The sequence below is a fragment of the Hoplias malabaricus genome, chromosome 2 (genome assembly GCF_029633855.1).
Source record: "Hoplias malabaricus isolate fHopMal1 chromosome 2, fHopMal1.hap1, whole genome shotgun sequence".
Classification (NCBI taxonomy): Eukaryota; Metazoa; Chordata; class Actinopteri; order Characiformes; family Erythrinidae; genus Hoplias; species Hoplias malabaricus.
Genome location: NC_089801.1, coordinates 15,486,892 through 15,505,628, shown reverse-complemented (window position 1 = coordinate 15,505,628; position 18,737 = coordinate 15,486,892). Strand labels below are relative to the sequence as shown.

The window sequence follows — 18,737 nt, the reverse complement described above, 5'->3', positions numbered from 1 at the left end:
AGCAACATTTTCTCAGCTCAAATTGGAAAACTGCATAACTATGTATTTTTTTTTTTACCCATATAAAAAAAAAAAAAAAAGGGATATAAGAGTTATGGGAATATCTGGACTTAAAATGGTTTTTGCAGTTGTGTTTCTAATAGGACATGATACATCTTAACTACAAAGAAACATTTTAAAATTTGAATTTGTGGGTTTCCAGAAAGTAAAACCAGCTTTAAGTTACAACTAAACCCAAGGTATTAATTTAGTGCGGCTAAAAGCTTAAAAATAAGGTTTAATTTCGTGACATGGCTTCTTCACTTCCTATTAGATGACTTAGGAATGTTGTTTGCATTGATGCCAGCTGCTGATGTCTTAGCTTCATTGGTGCAAAACATAAGCAAACCTTTGGACACTAAACCATTTCAGGTATCCACTGATGACCATGTAGCTCAAAAAAAAATCCCAGAAATTCTTTATCCATAAACGCAAAGTAGACATGAATAAAGAGTCACTATCCAGTGAATTATTCTTTTAATGCAGTCTTAATACAGTAATGGAGACAGATGCATTGTGAGCAACAAAATGTCTGCTTTTGCTTGTGTGAGCAACACGCAAATGTGTGCACACACACTTTCTCTAAGTGCTTGGGATAGAAGAGACAGAGTTCTGGAATAAAACAGAACAGCAATTCCCACACCATCTATTATTCACATCAAAGCTATATAAACTGAACTCAGCACAGCTTGGCACACCCAGATCTCTCTCTCACACACCTCAATTTTTCCAGTGGAACTATACACATGAAATCCAAACCAATCATATTTAACTAACAGTTTGACATCACTTCTTTAGAACAAAGTTAATCACAAAAAAAACAAAACAAAACAAACCTGTGCTTGTTAAAAGCACTAGTGCAAAACTACAAACAACATACCAAGAGACAGAAAGAAAGCTTGGCAGTTGCGGCAGATTGAAAAGTAGAGATATTAAGAGAAATATAACAGCAGAGTGAGATTCACCAGCAGGCAGTTTTGAGTAGATTGTGCAGGGCTCATGTTCTCTGGCCTGAAAGGGGGGGGAGAATGAAGTTTGTCATTTTGGTCAGTTGCTCATCAATTGGTCCTGTGGGCTTGGTTATCTTTAAGCCTTACACAGAGCCACAGCAGAGAATCGCACTTCTCCTTTCTCCCGCTCAGTAAAGCCACGGCACACTTTTGCAGCATCCTGAACAAGAACAAAACAAGTTTGAAAATTCAAATCAGATATGCATTTTTGAAGTCACTACAAGTAAGGCATGAGCACTTCTACAAAACATTTGTATTAAAAATTTAGAATGTACATGGTTCAAATGTTCACTGTCAGGAACAACTTACTGTTGTATGGTGATCATATTGAAATATCACACATTTTAAAAATGTGTAAATGAAAGAGAAACTTGATCCAAATAAATCTAGCCTGAAAATCCACACCCCCATAGTGTGATTACATGATTTTAGCTCTGTAGTCCTCAGTGTCAAAAAAAGAAAAAAGTAGCTTGGAAAAGAATCAAAAGAACTTCATTTACAACAAATGGCTGTATATAAGGTGTATACAAACTTTCAAATAAAAGTGAATAATTTTAAATCAGTGTAGTTTGAAAAGAAAGAGGGCCAGAATATATCATTTCATTAGCAGATTCAGTGTTAAAATAAAATACCATGACAAAGCTGTCTGGGTTTGTTACACCATGATTCACAGGTCCATCAATTCTGCCATCTGCAAGAAAACACACAAATTAATATGGTAAAGCAGCCAGAAATACTACACTAAATTCCTTTCTAGTTGCAAGCTACAGACAAATCAATATTTCCCAGCAAGAAATACACTTCTTGCTTAATCCAACAAGTGGATACCTAAGAATCTAGACACTGAGACAGAACATTACTGGTAAAGAGGTTTCAGTGATTAAGCATGATGGACAATCAAGTGCTCCTTACAGTACCAGTTAAAGCCAACAGGGTCCCCCCCATCCATACTGTTAAAAGCTCATTTTGAAAAGAGAATCCAGTGAACAGAAGCTTTAATTGAATAGTTTCATTATAATTTTTAAAAAGTACAAAAGTCATTCATCAAAGCCACAAAATAAAAAAATAAATGAATAAATAAATCCCACCGAGTTCATAAAGTTGACCGTTCACATTGACAAACGTGATAAAGTGGAAATTCACTTTGTCTTCCCCTGGCTGTAACAAATTTAAAAAGAAATTAACATTAAGGAGTTGTTCTATACATCTTTTCTATGTGCATTTTCATCTGCAGCATACCTGACACTGTCCCTCAGCAGCAATTTCATCATGAGTTTCCTGGATTGCCTGCAAGTGGGAATTTATAAAAAAAAATAAATAAATAAATAAACCCTCACTTTAAAAACATAAAATCTGAACAATTCAAAATGCAAAGCCAGTCTAAGCAATGAATTTCTCAATTTATGAGCTCTACTGTATCTTTGTTGAGCAGTTTGGTATGACTTAGGCGCCATCTGTTGATATACCTTTGTATTGCAAAACACAAATGTTAGTTTTATATTTAACACTATCCACCCATAGGGCCACATACATGGCAAGATAGATAGCAAGATGTAATTAATTTACTAATAAGGTTTCATTTTAGGTATGTTAGGCTGCCATCTGGTTACGTTCGTCAAATGTATTGCTTAAGTTCTGTTACTGACAGGAATTTTAGGAGTACTGATACTTTTGTATTGTTGAACAATTGTTATGGACTTTGCAGTTAGGATCTGTTGCCTCTCATGACCAAAATAAATCAAGTCCAACAATAAATGTTTTATCCTAAGCTGAGTTTGGCATTTTTCTCACTATGGGGCTGTTTCTCCCTTTACTAGATACATACAAGTAAAAAGAGGGACATGTTAAATCTGTCCAACATGAAGTCCTGGTTTTAATTTACAGGTGCTCATTTCTATTTGAGATATATGACAATGAATAAAGCTAAAGTGGTGTCCAGTACCTGATTTTTCTCCAGTTGTTTAGCACGATCAGCAGGTGACATGCCAGCTGTTTCTTCTAGAAATTTCTTCAGAGCAGATCCACTTTCTGGGGATGAGAAGAATATTTTTAACTGAGACGTTAACTAATTTGGGGCAAAATAAATGAGGTATTTAATGGATGAGGTCTTTATTTTAACAAGATATTTTAATGGAAGTAAAAACAACATCAAATTTATTAGTTAAGAGTTCAGGATGCTCTACATAATATCTATAATATAAACATTAATTGTACATATTTAAGACTATAAAAATGTTTGAACAGAATTAACCAGGTATTCTACTAAACACCACTATATTTTATATAGTTTATTTTCCCAAAAACTATGTTAATAAATACCATAATTTCAACTTTCATTCCAATTCATTTTTGCAGGCTTTTGAGCTTACTGACCAAAAGTCACTTTATCCTGATTGTTGGCCACAGCATGCACCAATCCCACAGTTCCACATGAGTTAACTACAGTCTGTTTCAAAAAGTAGACATCTTTGCAACTGTCCACTGACTGCTTGGAGCGAAAATCCTCATGCTGTCAGAAAAGGGTGAGAAGGGACAAATAAATAAATAAATTCATAACATTTGGAAACAGCAAATTTAATTAATGCATAAAACTGAAAAATATAATTATATACAGAGACAAGAAACTATAATTTACATCAACACTAGATTAATTGCTTCACACTACTGGCCATATCTGCTGTACTGAAAGTGTGCTGGGATGTGTTTATTTATATGATTAATGATCCTGACTTACGGTAGACTTGGCTGGAAGATTACCTATATCTGGATTTAGTTCTAGATATAAATGTAACATAGAAACATCTACTGACAATGGAACGGAATCTGAAATATGTCAAGAGGCTTAGAATAAAAGGGGCCAAAAACTAGTGGGCCCTATTGTGTGTAATATACATGTGTGACACACACACCTCAAAATTGTGTGTATACCTGTTGTGTTAAAGGGAACAGCAGCATCAATGCGCAGCAGGGTGTTGGCACACCAGACAAAGCCTCATCTTCCAGACCCAAAACGTCCACAACATGCCACGTGCCTTCCACACCCAGTTTGGCTAGTACCTACTCAAGCAGACAGTGCCACATTCAACCAAGATCATTGTAAAGAGGATGTCCAATGATACCAGGCTCTTATTGATACTAGCATACACCTGCTTACGAATATCAGTTGGACAAATCAGATTTGACCAATAAGTGACATTTAATCTGTTTGGAAAAACACTTTATGCAATGAAGGGTACTAAAATATGTACATTTGAAAACCTTAAAAGAAAAAAACAAAAAAAACATAATAAAAATAAGTTCCATTTCAGTTTAAAATGCATGAGATCCATTCACAATTTCTACATTTTATGAAATATTATTGCGGTTTGCAGACATGTACTTGAAAAGCCAGCCATCACAGGCCTACAGTGCCCATACTGGTGCATCCCTAACTTGCACTGTCATCTTCAGATACCCATGTATGGTCCCTTCAATCAAGCTAATGACAATCTTCATGTTATGCCCAAATATAAGGAACCACCTTCCATATCAAAGTCTACTCAAGAACTAGTCAGACCGGATTACAGAAACAAGCAGAGACATTTAGCGTTGCATTGAGATGTCTGAAAACACAGCAAAGGAAAAGTAAACGTTAAACACAGACGTTCATGCAATGTCACGGCTAAACTGGCAGATGTAATGCTTTAAGTAGAATAGACTGACAATTAAAAGGCATTAACTAGTTTAAATTGACAGTTTTAATGCTTTACGTCGACTAATGCTTAAACTCGACTAAAATCACAGTAATAATGCTTAGTGTAAATAGACAGCGTTAGCCACGTTAATAATTTAACTCAGCTAAACTGATTTATGTTAACTGTTCGTCTTCAGCAGGTAGCTAGTTAAGGGGGCGAGCCTACGCCCTTTTATTGTGCAGCATTGCTAATGAATCTACATCACATCTCTTTAACAACCTCAGACACCATGAGGGGAAAAAACCCGACAAAACAAGGAGACAGCTTCGCCATTTCCTGGACCACGACTCATCGAACCCACCTTGTTCAGCATCTGTAACGACAAAAATCCCCACACAAAGCTCTCAATCAATGAGTATCTACGATATAACGTTAAGTGAAGAGAAAGTAAAAAAACAGTCAATAGTGAACAAGCTACGACATTAGAAACCAGTGAAACCGACTTTATACCTCGGGGTTAATTTCCATAGGTTTCCACGCCATGGCTGCAGTTAAGTGCTATGGTCTACTCCTCGACGTTTACTGAATGAAACAGAGAATATATTAAGATACGTTAGAGCACACGGTTCATATGCGACCGGTCCTATTCCATTAGTCCATGTGTAGGGGGGAGGTGGGTGTGTTTGAACTGACAAATCTCGATTTTAACCCTATTCCACTTCACTTTCAGCGCTCACCTCTTAACGAAGAAACGATTAGAATATGTAACGGAAGAATAATCGCTTCAGTGAGTTTGAAAAACTATAATCATCCACAGTCACGCGCCGGAGAAATAGAACGGTCCACAGTCAGATGATTCTAGAAGCTACCAGTAACGTTACTGAATCATGCAAGGTTCAAGCTGTTGCTTTAAAGGGACTTTAAAAAGTGTTTTTTCTCTAACATTTCTCACATTTCTAATCTAAATATTTCATATTGCACATTTTTTCACACTTCAACGGGGAAATCCTCCTGTTTGTGAGAGTTTATGCAAGATTCAACTATTAAGCTATAAATAAAAGCTGAAGTTTAAAGTTCATGGCTCCCTACTCCCTATGGCACTGCTAGGATTAGTACATATCTGTTTGGACACTTGGTCAAAAGATGTAATCTTGTACTGTAATACATTACGTGGATTTTTAAAAAGTTTGAATTCACATTTAAATTGATATAATGGACATAACTTACACATTAGAACAGAATTTTTATTCATATAAGAATATAACATTTGATTTCACACTACGGATTGTGGTCTGACACATCTTGTTTGCTTTAATTATCCTTGAGATAATCACTCAAATGGATCCTTTGTAGATATGAGTAAGGCACTTCTGCAATGCAGGCCTTTGGCAAATACGAGTGCCACTGTTGAGTAAAATCCATAAGACAGCAGAGTTAAATGTTTGGTATATGTCATGTAAATAACACTGGCAATCTGCATATCATCATCAGCCAGTGCATATCACCTAGTTAACACTATCCCTAAGAAGAAACGTGGGGGGTGGGCTTCTCCGCAGGAGGCACAAGGAGACTGGTCACAACTGAGGGATTGATGAATGCAAGCAAATATATCCAAATGTCATTCTATCTTACAGAGCTTGATAGGGAAGCTACCATGAAGAATAGGATAAATAGCCCCAACTCAGATGTGCCTAATGTGTGGAGGTTTATTTGAGAAGACCTGCTGTTGTAACTGATGCCAATAGGACTTCTGCAAAATATTAAATAAAGGGTCTGAATACTGTTATGAATATGAGATTTAAGTTTTTGGTTTTAAGTGATTTTTTGGAAAGTTTTTAATATATATTTTCATTGCCAACTCCAACCAATTGGTGTCACCCTATCACAAGAACTGAGGGTCAAGGCTGAAGGCTCGCATAGGCTTCCTTTTAGGCATTAAACCAGCAACATCTGACAAAATTAAAACAATCTATATAAATTCGAGTTCATTTTAAAAAAAATTCTAAACATATATGTTTTTGATCCTGAGATTTGGATCTGTGTGTTATTATCTAATCGAGCCATCACGCAATATTTAGGACTACGAATAATATTTAAGCAGAATTCTAGTATGTGTTTAATACCAAATAAGAGAATTTATATTAATTAAACCTGTGTTTTGTAAAATTGATTTAACTTTACACTGTAAAAATTGTTTTAAAATAACGTTTTATATTGTAATAAAAACAGCTGTCCTTTGTTGGCTACATTGATTTATAATCGTTGTCAAAAGAAAGAAACTTTTTCACATAATATTTTAATTCGGCTTCATAAAAATATAAATTATGCCAAAATACATTAATCGTGCTAAACATTTTCCAGCAGATGATGACAAAACATAGATCTAAAAATTTTTATCTTGTGACATTGTGACAAAAAAAAAAAAAAAGAAAAAAAGATTATTATTATTATTGTAGTGCCAACCCTTAAAGTTCTGTGCCACTCAGGAAGCCCCCAAGATGATTTTAATTTAAAACCGTCTGAATATATGTTTTGGACAACAGGTTTAAACCTTTAAGTGGAAATAATGAACAGACTTTCACAGAGAACACACATCTACACATATTAAATTTATTATAATATTCTTGCTAAAAATATGTGCATGCAATATGACTAATGTCCAAAATTTTACATTCTTCTATCTGCCTTTTCAGCGGTTTAGCTTTGCCCATTTACTGCTAAATTATTAGGAGGCAGAAAACAAAATCAGTCTTAACAGATCTGATTTATCAGTAGTAAGAGCTAACAGTAATGAAATGTTTTTCATACTGTACAAGATTAATAGATGTTGGAAAATATGTATCAAACATGCTTTAAAGATATCCAAATCAGATATGCCATTCATTCATTTATCCATTCGTTCATCTTCTGTAACTGCTTTATCCTGGCTAAGGTCAGGGTAGATTTATAACATGCTTGGAATCACTGGGTGACCCAAGCTGAAGATCAATCCCAGGACACAGAGACATTGAAGCTGTGTCATAGAGGCATTACCTGTTTGTGGATATGCCATATAATTATATATATATCTATAATGTGTATAATCAAATAACATTGCATTTGATTTAAATATGCAGTTTTTTAACTTTTGATTAAATAAATGTCTTGTTACTGGAGTTGGGAATTGTGTCAGTATAACAATTAATTTATGTTTTTTATTCTTTATTCCAAACCGCAAAAATATGTTCCTGCACTTTTTTTTTTCAAATTTCCTGCTATATATACTGTGTTGAAAAAAATGTATATTTGACAACACAAGAAATTGTATAAGACTTTATCTAGACAGTATAATAATTCTAGTCAACTGAATGGAGAAAAAACACATAGGGAAGAAATATGAGCATCTGCAATATCGTCAGACCATTCAGCTATTTATCATAATGTTTGTAACAACAATTTAATACTAAAATTTAGTTTCCAAAGGAGGTTTCAGAGCACCTGTAAGTCCAAAATCGATGACCAAAGGAGATTCAAGGTTAATGTCGTCTTCTAAGAACAACCCACCCTTGAAACTTGTGCAAAAACTCAAGCAAAACATGAAGCAGACTCTGGAGAGATTCCAGAAGCAAAAGACCTTATCAGCAAAATCCATAAAAACAAAAATGAAAGCAAAGACTGGCAAAATGCAAATGAAATAATGTCAAATAACTGCAAAGAGTAAAAAGTAACCGAGTATCTTATAAAAATAAACTTAGCACAAAAAGTATGGAAATTTGTGTTTGGCAGATTAATTTTTTGCTTCTAATTCAATGCTTCTTGGCAGTATATCTCATACCGTTGGAAAGCCTGTTAATTTCCCTTTTAAACAGTGCCACATTTGTAAGGAACATGCATTTGTGGGATGAGCAGTAGAGCTGAGAATGTGGGTTGGGCCTATTTAAAAGGTAAATGTGGCATCATTTAACAGGCTTTCCAACTGTATAAGGTTTATTGCCCAGAAGCATTGTTACAACCAAGAAATCATCTACCAAACACAAATAACACGATTTTAAGAAATCTGTTTGTTTTTTGTAGAACATTTTAAACAAAATCATATATCTATAAAATATAACTTTTTAAACAAAATTATATATCTTGAAATATATCATAATATGGCGCAGCAGGTAGTGTCGCAGTCACACAGCTCCAGGGGCCTGGAGGTTGTGGGTTCGATTCCCGCTCCGGGTGACTGTCTGTGAGGAGTTGGTGTGTTCTCCCCGTGTCCGCGTGGGTTTCCTCCGGGTGCTCCGGTTTCCTCCCACAGTCCAAAAACACACGTTGCAGGTGGATTGGCGACTCGAAAGTGTCCATAGGTGTGAATGTGTGTGTGTCTGTGTTGCCCTGTGAAGGACTGGCGTCCCCTCCAGGGTGTATTCCCGCCTTGCGCCCAATGATTCCAGGTAGGCTCTGGACCCCCCGCGACCCTAAATTGGATAAGCGGTTACAGATAATGGATGGATGGATATCATAATATCTTAAAAAGTTTAGCTGTTTCTGTAAATACGAGGGTGTTGAGTGATAATTTTTTAGGACTGTGGTCTAAACTACATCCACGGTAAAGTTTTTATAGCAAAGTTGTATAATTAGTGTTCATTGTAAGTTGAACCAGAAAACTATCTTGCACTGAAATATTTTTAATATGTTTACTGTATCATTTTTTAATAAGAATATAATTAATTAATATAATGTGTGGGTGTGTGTATTTATTTTTTTTTACACTTAGGATACCAATCCAGAGGTGTCTTACACGAGGAGAAACAAATTGTTGAACTGATGGAGGATGAATGCTGATGCAGCACCACAGACACTTGTGATAATGGGCATTGCAGCAGTGGTAATGGACAGTCTTTGTATTTACCACAGCCTTCATGAAGCATTTTGGACAGCTGTAGCCACTGAGCTTGAAAAATACAAAGGAACCAACATAAACAGTTAAGGCAGTGTAAAACATCTTTGTTGGACTAAGAGATGGATGCACCTACAGCGTTCAGTCCTTAAGAAAGTCTTCAAGCCATAGATAGTATGTGAAAGTGTTGCTGTTAGGTTTTGGGTTTTTTCAATGTGAAGTCCTTCAAGAATTAAATCTATTTTTAGAGAACTGTTGCCTTGCCGGGTTGGTAGCTGCAACACTTTGGAACTGGATTTAATGAAACTCTTTAAAAATCAGTACAATTTGTCTGGTTTGTTTGCTTGTTGGTTGGTTGCACCACACTAAAGCCTTGTATTGGTGGTAAACTCAGAAATAGCTAAACATTTGGTTTAATTTCCTTTTTGTCCTGTTGTTGGATATCAATGCTACCTAAAGGTTTTTTTTAACCTGTTCAAAATATGTTCAGATATGGACTAATTTTTGCATAATTTTATAACTTAGTATTTATTTTTTACGCATCTAAAAACATACCCGCTACTAATTTGCAGTTTGTCTCCTCTAGATGGTGAAAGTAAAATATTGTTGATAGAAGGAGAATGTTTTAGCATGGTTGCTTGGTTATAAATATATACATTCTTGTTTCATCTGCTGAAGCTGTAACATGAATAAAATAAAGCTTGTTTCTTTTAAAGTTTAATGCTTCATTTCTTTACACTTCACAATAACTGTGTTCTTTAAGTTTAATGACAGAACTTAATATTCCTTAGTACTTATTTCAGTAAGTGAGAATGTAATGGTTACATAAGTTTTGTTCATTAAATAATGTCAGTGGTTATTATTAATTCTTATTTATAAATAATGTGTTATATAATTTTCATATACATACATATAACCTATAGGACTCATAATATTTGAATATTCATGAACTCTGACATTAATTGAATGCAAAAATGGACCAATAACAAAAGCCGAAACACCTTCGGTTAACAGCTGTTTTCTGAGTCTGGGCCAACTTCAAGAACTTTTAAATAACTTCACTCACTTTAGTTTTTTTTTTTTTTTTTTTCCTTTTTTGTTTTAAGTAGCACTACTCTGTTGTTCCCAAATTACCACAATAGACGTTTTACTACATTTCTCCACCCATATGCACCAATAATTATGCTTCATAACTTAAATGCAAATAAATTTACAAACACATGCCTTGGTACAACTGAAGACTGCAAATGAGCCTCTGAAGGCACTGATTCCTTCTATTCTTTGACAAATCGGTGATATTAGGCTTGCTTTTTGAATGATTCTTAGAAAAGACAGGAAATCATAGACCCTGTGAGACCAAAATCGTCAGCTTCTCCATCTACATCATTGTCTGTTATGGGGAAAGAAAAAAAAAAGTAACACAGAAAACCTCAGTCATTGAACCATGGTGGCATGGTTGAGAGCATTAGTAAACTGAGTACTGCTGCAGCTTGAGCAAGTTATAGAAAAAAGTCTATTGTGCATTTTTTTCTTCAGTGAGTACATCATTAATGTATTCATAATTCTATGTAAATTAACCCTTAGTTAAGTACACTCATATATTTAAGTAGCTATGCTACTTGATATTTACAGACCATTCATTAATGTTTTTGGATGCAGCCCCAGTCACATTGATTCAGCTCATCACACTACAGCCTCCAAAATTGAATCAAACGGCATTACTATCAAAAATAATAAAAAAATTTATATTTTATAATGCTTCCAAATACAAAAACAAACTTTGGAAGAAAACAGAGCAAATTTAAGGTCAATGTGTTTCACAATTTTAAATCAAATTTAAATATGGATTTTTAGTTTGTGAGCTCTACAGTTTCAACAGTTCAATAGCTGATTGTCTAAATCAGTGGTTCTCAAACATTTTAGGCCAAGTACCACCACACTATCAAACCAAAACCCTCAGGTACTACCTTTGAGTCTTATCACATGAACATACACGTGCTGGTCATAAAATTAGAATATCATGATAAAGTAAATTTATTTCAGTAATTCCATTCAAAATGTGAGCAGGACTCAAACCCACAACCTCCAGGTCCCTGGAGCTGTGTGACTGCAACACTACCTGCTGCACCACCATGCCACCCCAGCAAAGAACTTATGATAAGTCAATTAGCAGATGACCCTACCCTATTTTTAAACAATTCTGACCAAATACCTATCGCTATATGAATTATTCAGGAATTTTCCAGTGACTCTGGATTGTTTAAAAAAGAAAAAGACTGAATCATTGGTTGCAGAGAGGTCAATCAGGACGAAAAGGAAGAACTCTATTAACAAAAGCAGAAAATATCTCTAGATTAACCTATGCTGCTACTGCACTGTATGTCAACAATCTAAAACTATTGACACTGCGGACTCAGACTGTTTAAAGGCAGGGGCGAAAAAATAAAAAGCACCTTGTTTGCATCCTAGATTTATGTAAATTTAACATTACATCATTAGGAAATTTGATTAGATGTCCATCCATCCATCCAATTCAGGGTCACAGTGGGGCCAGGTGGGGCCTACCTGGAATCATTGGGCGCAAGGCGGGAACACACCCTGGAGGGGGCGCCAGTCCTTCACAGGGCAACACACACTCAAACATTCACTCACACCTATGGACACTTTTGAGTCACCAATCCATCTACCAACGTGTGTTTTTGGACTGTGGGAGGAAACCAGAGCACCCGGAGGAAACCCACGCGGAGACAGAGAGAACACACCAAGTCCTCAGAGACAGGACACAACCTCCAGGCCCCTGGAGCTGTGTGACTGCGACACTGCATGCTGCGCCACTGTGCTGCCCTTGATTCGATATTGAATTGCAAATTTTCATGGCACCAACTCTGGGAAAGCCTGTTTTCTCACTTGGAAAGGCATCTGAAGGGGCACTTTTTAATTACAAAGGGGATGTCGAGTTTATCTCATTGTGGGTGCACATATAATGCACTAACAAATATATATATATATATTCTCCACTGACGAGGATTCCATTAGGAAAGATTTTGTCAATTGTAGACATACCCTTTGCATACCATTTTCTCTACTGGAAAGAGCACTCTGAATGAAAGGCATAACAGATGACACTTAATAATGCACCTTTGTCTGTTGAAAGGCAACCATATAAGGGCACTTCTTAAGACATGTTATCTAATTTTCTTGCTCTAGATGGCACCTCATCATAATTTATCGCAAGAAACACTCTCTTTTTGCCACTCTAGAGGGCACCTTATCGACATTATTTCAACCGTGGAGGCACAAAGTGGGGCCCTGCACACCCCCACAGAGTCCGCTAGTGGATACTATGCTTTTTAATTTTGTTTAGAAAAACAAATCCATTATATTAAAAAAAACGTTCTTATGAATACATGTGAATCTGAAGGACTTCATTTTACTACTCTTTACAATACATTTAAAGCAAGGTGGATTAAGCAATATGTAATCTATCCCACATCTATTTGGAATAAGTTGTTAATAAATATAATATTTATTCATATATATATATAGTATATTTATGACCCCTCCCCCATTGCCACAGGACTCCCAGCTGCTAATTGGTCCACAATGACCGCAGACTCTCAGAAGGAACGCCCTAAGCATGCAATTATCGAAGAGTTTTATGCAGAAACGTCCCATTGCCAGGGTTCTAGGATCCCCGGAACGTTGTGTTACGCAGGAACGCACGCATACACGTGATGAGCAAGCAAAAGCTGAATTTTATTGATGTATTACGCGATTTTCAGGGGTGCTGAACATCTCCTGCAACTGTAAGGGACATTAAATGTTAAGCTTGAAGATATCGTACATGTTCACAAGTCATTTAAAACGCAGAGATTTGAAGAGAGGTGCGTTCCACATGTAAACAAGTCAGAACGGAGCAAGGTGAGCTCGGTTTGTTTTTTTCCATTGGTTTATTATTGAAAACGATTGTAACGTGAGTGTTGACGGCTGAAATTTGGTGTGGGTTTTGTTGAATTTGTTCTGAAAAACGTGAGTTGGTGTTGTTGACTGTGTGACGCTGTCAACTAATATGTTGTGATTAGCAGCTATCGGCTTCTGGAGTTTTCAAGCCCCAAAGAGCAGAGGAGAAAAAGGTCATCAATGCTTTTTATTGCATTAGTCTTACTTTTCTAATGTTTGCTGCAGTTAGCCAACGTGTCATTATGATGAATAGCAAGTGTTATAGTTAGCCTTTAACCCACATTATGTAATGTCTGAGCTAGTAGCAAGGTCGTTAAAATTTGAAATTTGTATAATTTCTTACAGTCTATTTCAGAGGGTGAGAAGTAAAATTTTTGTATCAATGTTTCTCAATATGACAACTTTAGAATGTGGTCATATACTATATATTATAGGGTAAGTGTACTTTTTAAGGCCACCAAAATCAGGTTTTCAGGTTTGTTTAATATATATTCTTCTGATTTATATTTGATATCTGTGGGGAAAAGGCTAGGTCATTTGAAAATGTATGCATTTGTTTATGTACATTTTAGAATATTAAATGGTGGTATTTTATGAAATATGTCAGAAGTATGGCATGGACCTTATTGACAAAATAAAAACCTTTTATTAACAAAAAAAAATTAACACACATAATGGTGTGAAAACATAGTTAAATGACTGAGAGGAAAAACTTGCCATGTGCACTTGTGATGGGGTTCTTTGGGGTCTTCAGTCACATCCCAGTAAACAAGGAACGTCCCTGGATGTTCAAAATAGGTCTAAAAGTAGTCTGTCCATCAAGGACATATTTTAAACGTCAGTGGACATCCAAAATCCATCTTAATAAGTTAATTAAGTGGTGACCAATCGATAACGTCAGTGGGCGTCCAAAATGCGTTTTATACAAGTAATTTATTTCGGGACTAATTAATAACGTCAATGGACGTCCAAAATACGTCTAATAGTCGTCTTTTCAATGGCTGTGTTTGGACGTCTTTTCAACTTTCATTTTCAACCTTAAGAGAACGTTGATTAGATGGCAGTCATTACGTTATTTCAACGTTGAATCAGCGGTTAAATGTTTACTGGGAAAACTTTTCTATGAAATTTCCAGTCTCAAAATAAGGCTATGGTGTCACACCATATGATGTTGTTTTCAGAGACGAAGTTTTATAAATCCCTACATTTTTAGAAATATCCCAGTAAACAAGGAACGTCCCTGGACATTGAAAAAAGGTCTAAAAGTAGTCGGTCCATCAAGGACATATTTTAAACGTCAGTGGACGTCCAAAATTAATTGAAAACAAGTCAGTTATTTCAGGACCAATTGACAACGTCAATGGACGTCCGAAATGCGTTGAAAACAAGTCCGTCATTTCGGGACCAATTGATAACGTCAATGGACGTCCGAAATGCGTTGAAACAAGTCCGTTATTTTGGGACTAATTGACAACGTCAATAGACGTCTGAAATGCGTTGAAAACAGGTCAGTTATTTCGGGACAAATTGACAACGTCAATGGACGTCTGAAATGCTTTGAAAACAAGTCAGTTATTTCAGGACCAATTGATAACGTCAATGGACGTCCGAAATGCTTTGAAAACAGGTCAGTTATTTCAGGACCAATTGATAACGTCAATGGACGTCCGAAATGCATTGAAAACAAGTCAGTTATTTCGGGACCAGTTGATAACATCAATTGACGTCCGTAATGCGTTGAAAACAGGTTAGTGATTTCGGGACCAATTGATAACGTCAATGGACGTCCAAAATGCATTGAAAACAGGTCAGTTATTTCAGGACCAATTGATAACGTCAATGGACGTCCGAAATGCATTGAAAACAAGTCAGTTATTTCGGGACCAGTTGATAACATCAATTGACGTCCGTAATGCGTTGAAAACAGGTTAGTGATTTCGGGACCAATTGATAACGTCAATGGACGTCCAAAATGCATTGAAAACAAGTCAGTTATTCCGGGACCAATTGATAACGTCAGTGGACGTCCAAAAGGCGTTTAAAACAAGTCAGTTATATTGGGACGAACTGATAATATCAGTAGACGTCCAAAATGCGTTTTAAACAAGTCAGTTACTTCAGGACCAGTTAACGTCAGTGGGCGTCCAAAATGTGTGTGTTATTTTTGGATAAATTAATATTGTCAGTGGACGTCCGGAATGCGTTTTAAATAGAGAGAGAGAGAGAGAGAGAGAGAGAGAGAGAGAGAGAGAGAGAGAGAGAGAGAGAGAGAGAGAGAGAATATGTGTGTGTTTGAGAGAGAGGGAGCCCCTCCCCTTCAGATAACGGTTACTCTGAGTTTGAATACAGCGTTTCAGTGGATGATTTTTCAACGGTTTGTGGAAGCAGGCATTACAAAAACAGCGGAGGAGGCTCGTATATTCAGAGGTAAGTGATATTTAATCTTAATAAAACTTTAGTTTCACTCATTCTGGTAAAGTATAAGTATTTAAAGAGCTCTAGCAAAGCAACAGCTATGTTAGGTTAGCATCTCAGTGAAGACAAGTGAAGGAGTAGAGGAGGATAATGGTTAACCCATTCTGTATAAAAAAAAAAATTCAAAGTAATATTACATTATAAACAGTAATGTTTTGGACATTTATTTCAGCAGGTCTGGGTTGCAGTTACATGCAAGCCACCTTGCTAACAATGCGAATGTTAACCAAATATCAAAAGTGCTGGGCTGGAAAGTAAAATCATACAATAACATTTGCGCAGGCCACATTTGTGCTTTTCTAAATATATGAAAATCATCAGATGAACGGTACTTTTATCTGAAGTTGTGTGTAAAATATCGATGTATTGTACTCTGTTATTACTTTTACTTAGAAAATCAATACATATAATTTTATCAGGTGCACCAAAACATTTACATATGATACAATATTTTGTTAGACTGACGGTGCGGGTCTAGAGCCTACCTGGAATCAATGGGCACAAGGCGGGAATACACCCTGAAGGGGGGCACCAGTCCTTCACAGGGCAACACAGACACACACACACATTCACTCTGACAATTTTGAGTCGCCAACCCACCTACCAACGTGTGTTTTTGGACTGTGGGAGGAAACCGGAGCACCCGGAGGAAACCCACGCGGACACAGGGAGAACACACCAACTCCTCACAGACAGTCACCCAGAGCAGGAATCAAACCCACAACCTGCAGGCCCCTGGAGCTGTGTGACTGCGACACTACCTGCTGCGCCACCGTGCCGCCCTAGAATATAATACTACGTTTCCTTATTTAATTTTATTCATGCTACACTATTGTCTTTATTGATATAATTTATTGGATTATTATAATAAAGCTTTCATCTATTGTGTTCTGCTTTGTTTTTACAGTTGTCTGATGAGGTTGATGGAATCCATATTCTAACAGTGAACAAAATTCACCAGTTCAGCAATGGATTTACAGCTGTACTCCCTAAAATACACATCGTCACACTGACGTTGAGATGAGCGACGACTTCAAAGCTTACAGGTTTGATTTAAACATTTGACCTAAATAATAATTAACAATTATTGCATCAATGTGGCTTCTGTACTTTCATGTATTCATTCATTGTCTGCTTGTCCAGTTCAAGGTTGTGGTGGGTACAAAATATTTACATACTACCTGGAGTCACTCTGCGCAAGGTGGGAACACACCCTAGACAGGGCACTAGTCCTTTACAGGGCACCACACACCCACAATTTCACTCACGCACTCACACAATGGACACTTTTGAGTAGCCAATCCACCTGCCAATGTGTGTTTGGATCATGGGAGGAAACCAGGAGCACACAGAGGAAACCCATACAGACACAGTAAGAAAACACCAAACTCCAGAGGGGGGCAGCAACGTAAATTAAAAGTTAATAGGTATGGGATCATTATTAAAGCATTTTTCTTCATGATGTATAGGCATTGACTTCAAGAATAAACTTATTTTTCTTGACTTACAACTCTGACCCCCTCATTAAGTATGATAAAGTAAACTGTTGCCACACCAACTGAAATAGTCACAGTCAATGGAAAGTCAGTATTATGTCTTAGTGTGTCATGCCAAGTCTATTTCTGTTTTTCTGTAGGGTGAACCTACAACATTATATCTGATAATTCAGCTGAAAGATCAGGACTGGGAAACTGGTGTTTCCAGAGGAAGCCAGAGTGTGGTGAAAGCTGAGTTGAGGTTTGCTGTCATAGTGCAGTAGATGAGGCCTTCTTCACAAACACCTTTATGTATCACGACTTCGAAATTGAATACCCTGCGCACCTGAAAACACCATGACATTTCTCCAGAGATGCATTTTAAACATGGAGTTGCAGAGTGTGACTCGAGTGATCAACCTTCTGTACTAAACCTTTCATGCCTCCACTGAACCAATGCACACAATTTCTGCATAGAAAGTTTACCTTTGCCAAACTCAAACAACACATTGGCCTGTGCGTGGACCTGTGGTATATGACTGCCAGTACACTATTTTCAAGTTTCATTCTAACAGAAGATTTGTACTGAAAACACAAGCAATAATTTTCCTTCCACTGTCATATTTTTATTTATTAAATTTATTGGGTTAAACAGATTTAAAAAAAGGTAAAATTTAATGTATATATTAAAATGTCGTTTTTAATTAATTAAAAAATTTCTATATTTTTGATTTTGCCTTTTTACATAAGTATTTGTTTCGTACACTGTTGATTATGGAAGGTCGCCTATCCACCTAATAACGTGTGTTTTTGGACTGTGGGAGGAAACCAGAACACCCGGAGGAAACCCACGTGGACACGGGGAGGACACACCAACTCCTCAGAGACAGTCACCCAGAGCAGGAATCGAACCCACAACCTCCAGGTCCCTGGAGCTGTGTGACTGCAACACTAACTGCTGCGCCACTATGCTGCCCGTTATGAATATTTGTGTTAATAATTCTGGTACACGAGATATATTTCTCAACTACTCAACTGACTACTTCACTCTCTAGCTTATATAATCCCTCTATTTTTTTGTAATCCTTATTTTGGCCCAAATTTTGAATCTGCCCCATCAGCTCTGCCAGGTGGGGAAAAAGAAATCCCCACCCTATATTGGACTTAAGTCCCCTCTCTATTTTCCACGTATTTTATAACAAAAATCATATTACTAGGATTCTCATTGATCTTTTTAATA

At 36.5% G+C, this 18,737-nt stretch overlaps 1 protein-coding gene and 1 long non-coding RNA gene across 2 annotated transcripts; one reads left to right on the top strand and one right to left on the bottom strand.

The window, feature by feature from the left end:
- Positions 1-484: 484 nt before the first annotated feature.
- Positions 485-5,575, bottom strand: uchl1 (ubiquitin carboxyl-terminal esterase L1 (ubiquitin thiolesterase)). Its single transcript, XM_066659275.1, has 10 exons — positions 5,461-5,575; positions 5,234-5,305; positions 5,085-5,096; positions 3,978-4,106; positions 3,423-3,558; positions 2,992-3,077; positions 2,289-2,336; positions 2,138-2,207; positions 1,682-1,740; positions 485-1,209 (listed from the first exon to the last, which is right to left on the bottom strand). The coding sequence occupies exons 2-10, from the start codon at positions 5,264-5,266 to the stop codon at positions 1,126-1,128; spliced, it is 657 nt and encodes a 218-aa protein (XP_066515372.1). The 5' UTR covers positions 5,267-5,305; positions 5,461-5,575; the 3' UTR covers positions 485-1,125.
- Positions 5,576-15,880: 10,305 nt separating this feature from the next.
- Positions 15,881-17,506, top strand: LOC136674326 (uncharacterized). Its single transcript, XR_010796038.1, has 3 exons — positions 15,881-15,974; positions 16,930-17,068; positions 17,166-17,506. It is a non-coding gene; the product is annotated as an uncharacterized lncRNA (long non-coding RNA).
- Positions 17,507-18,737: the final 1,231 nt, after the last annotated feature.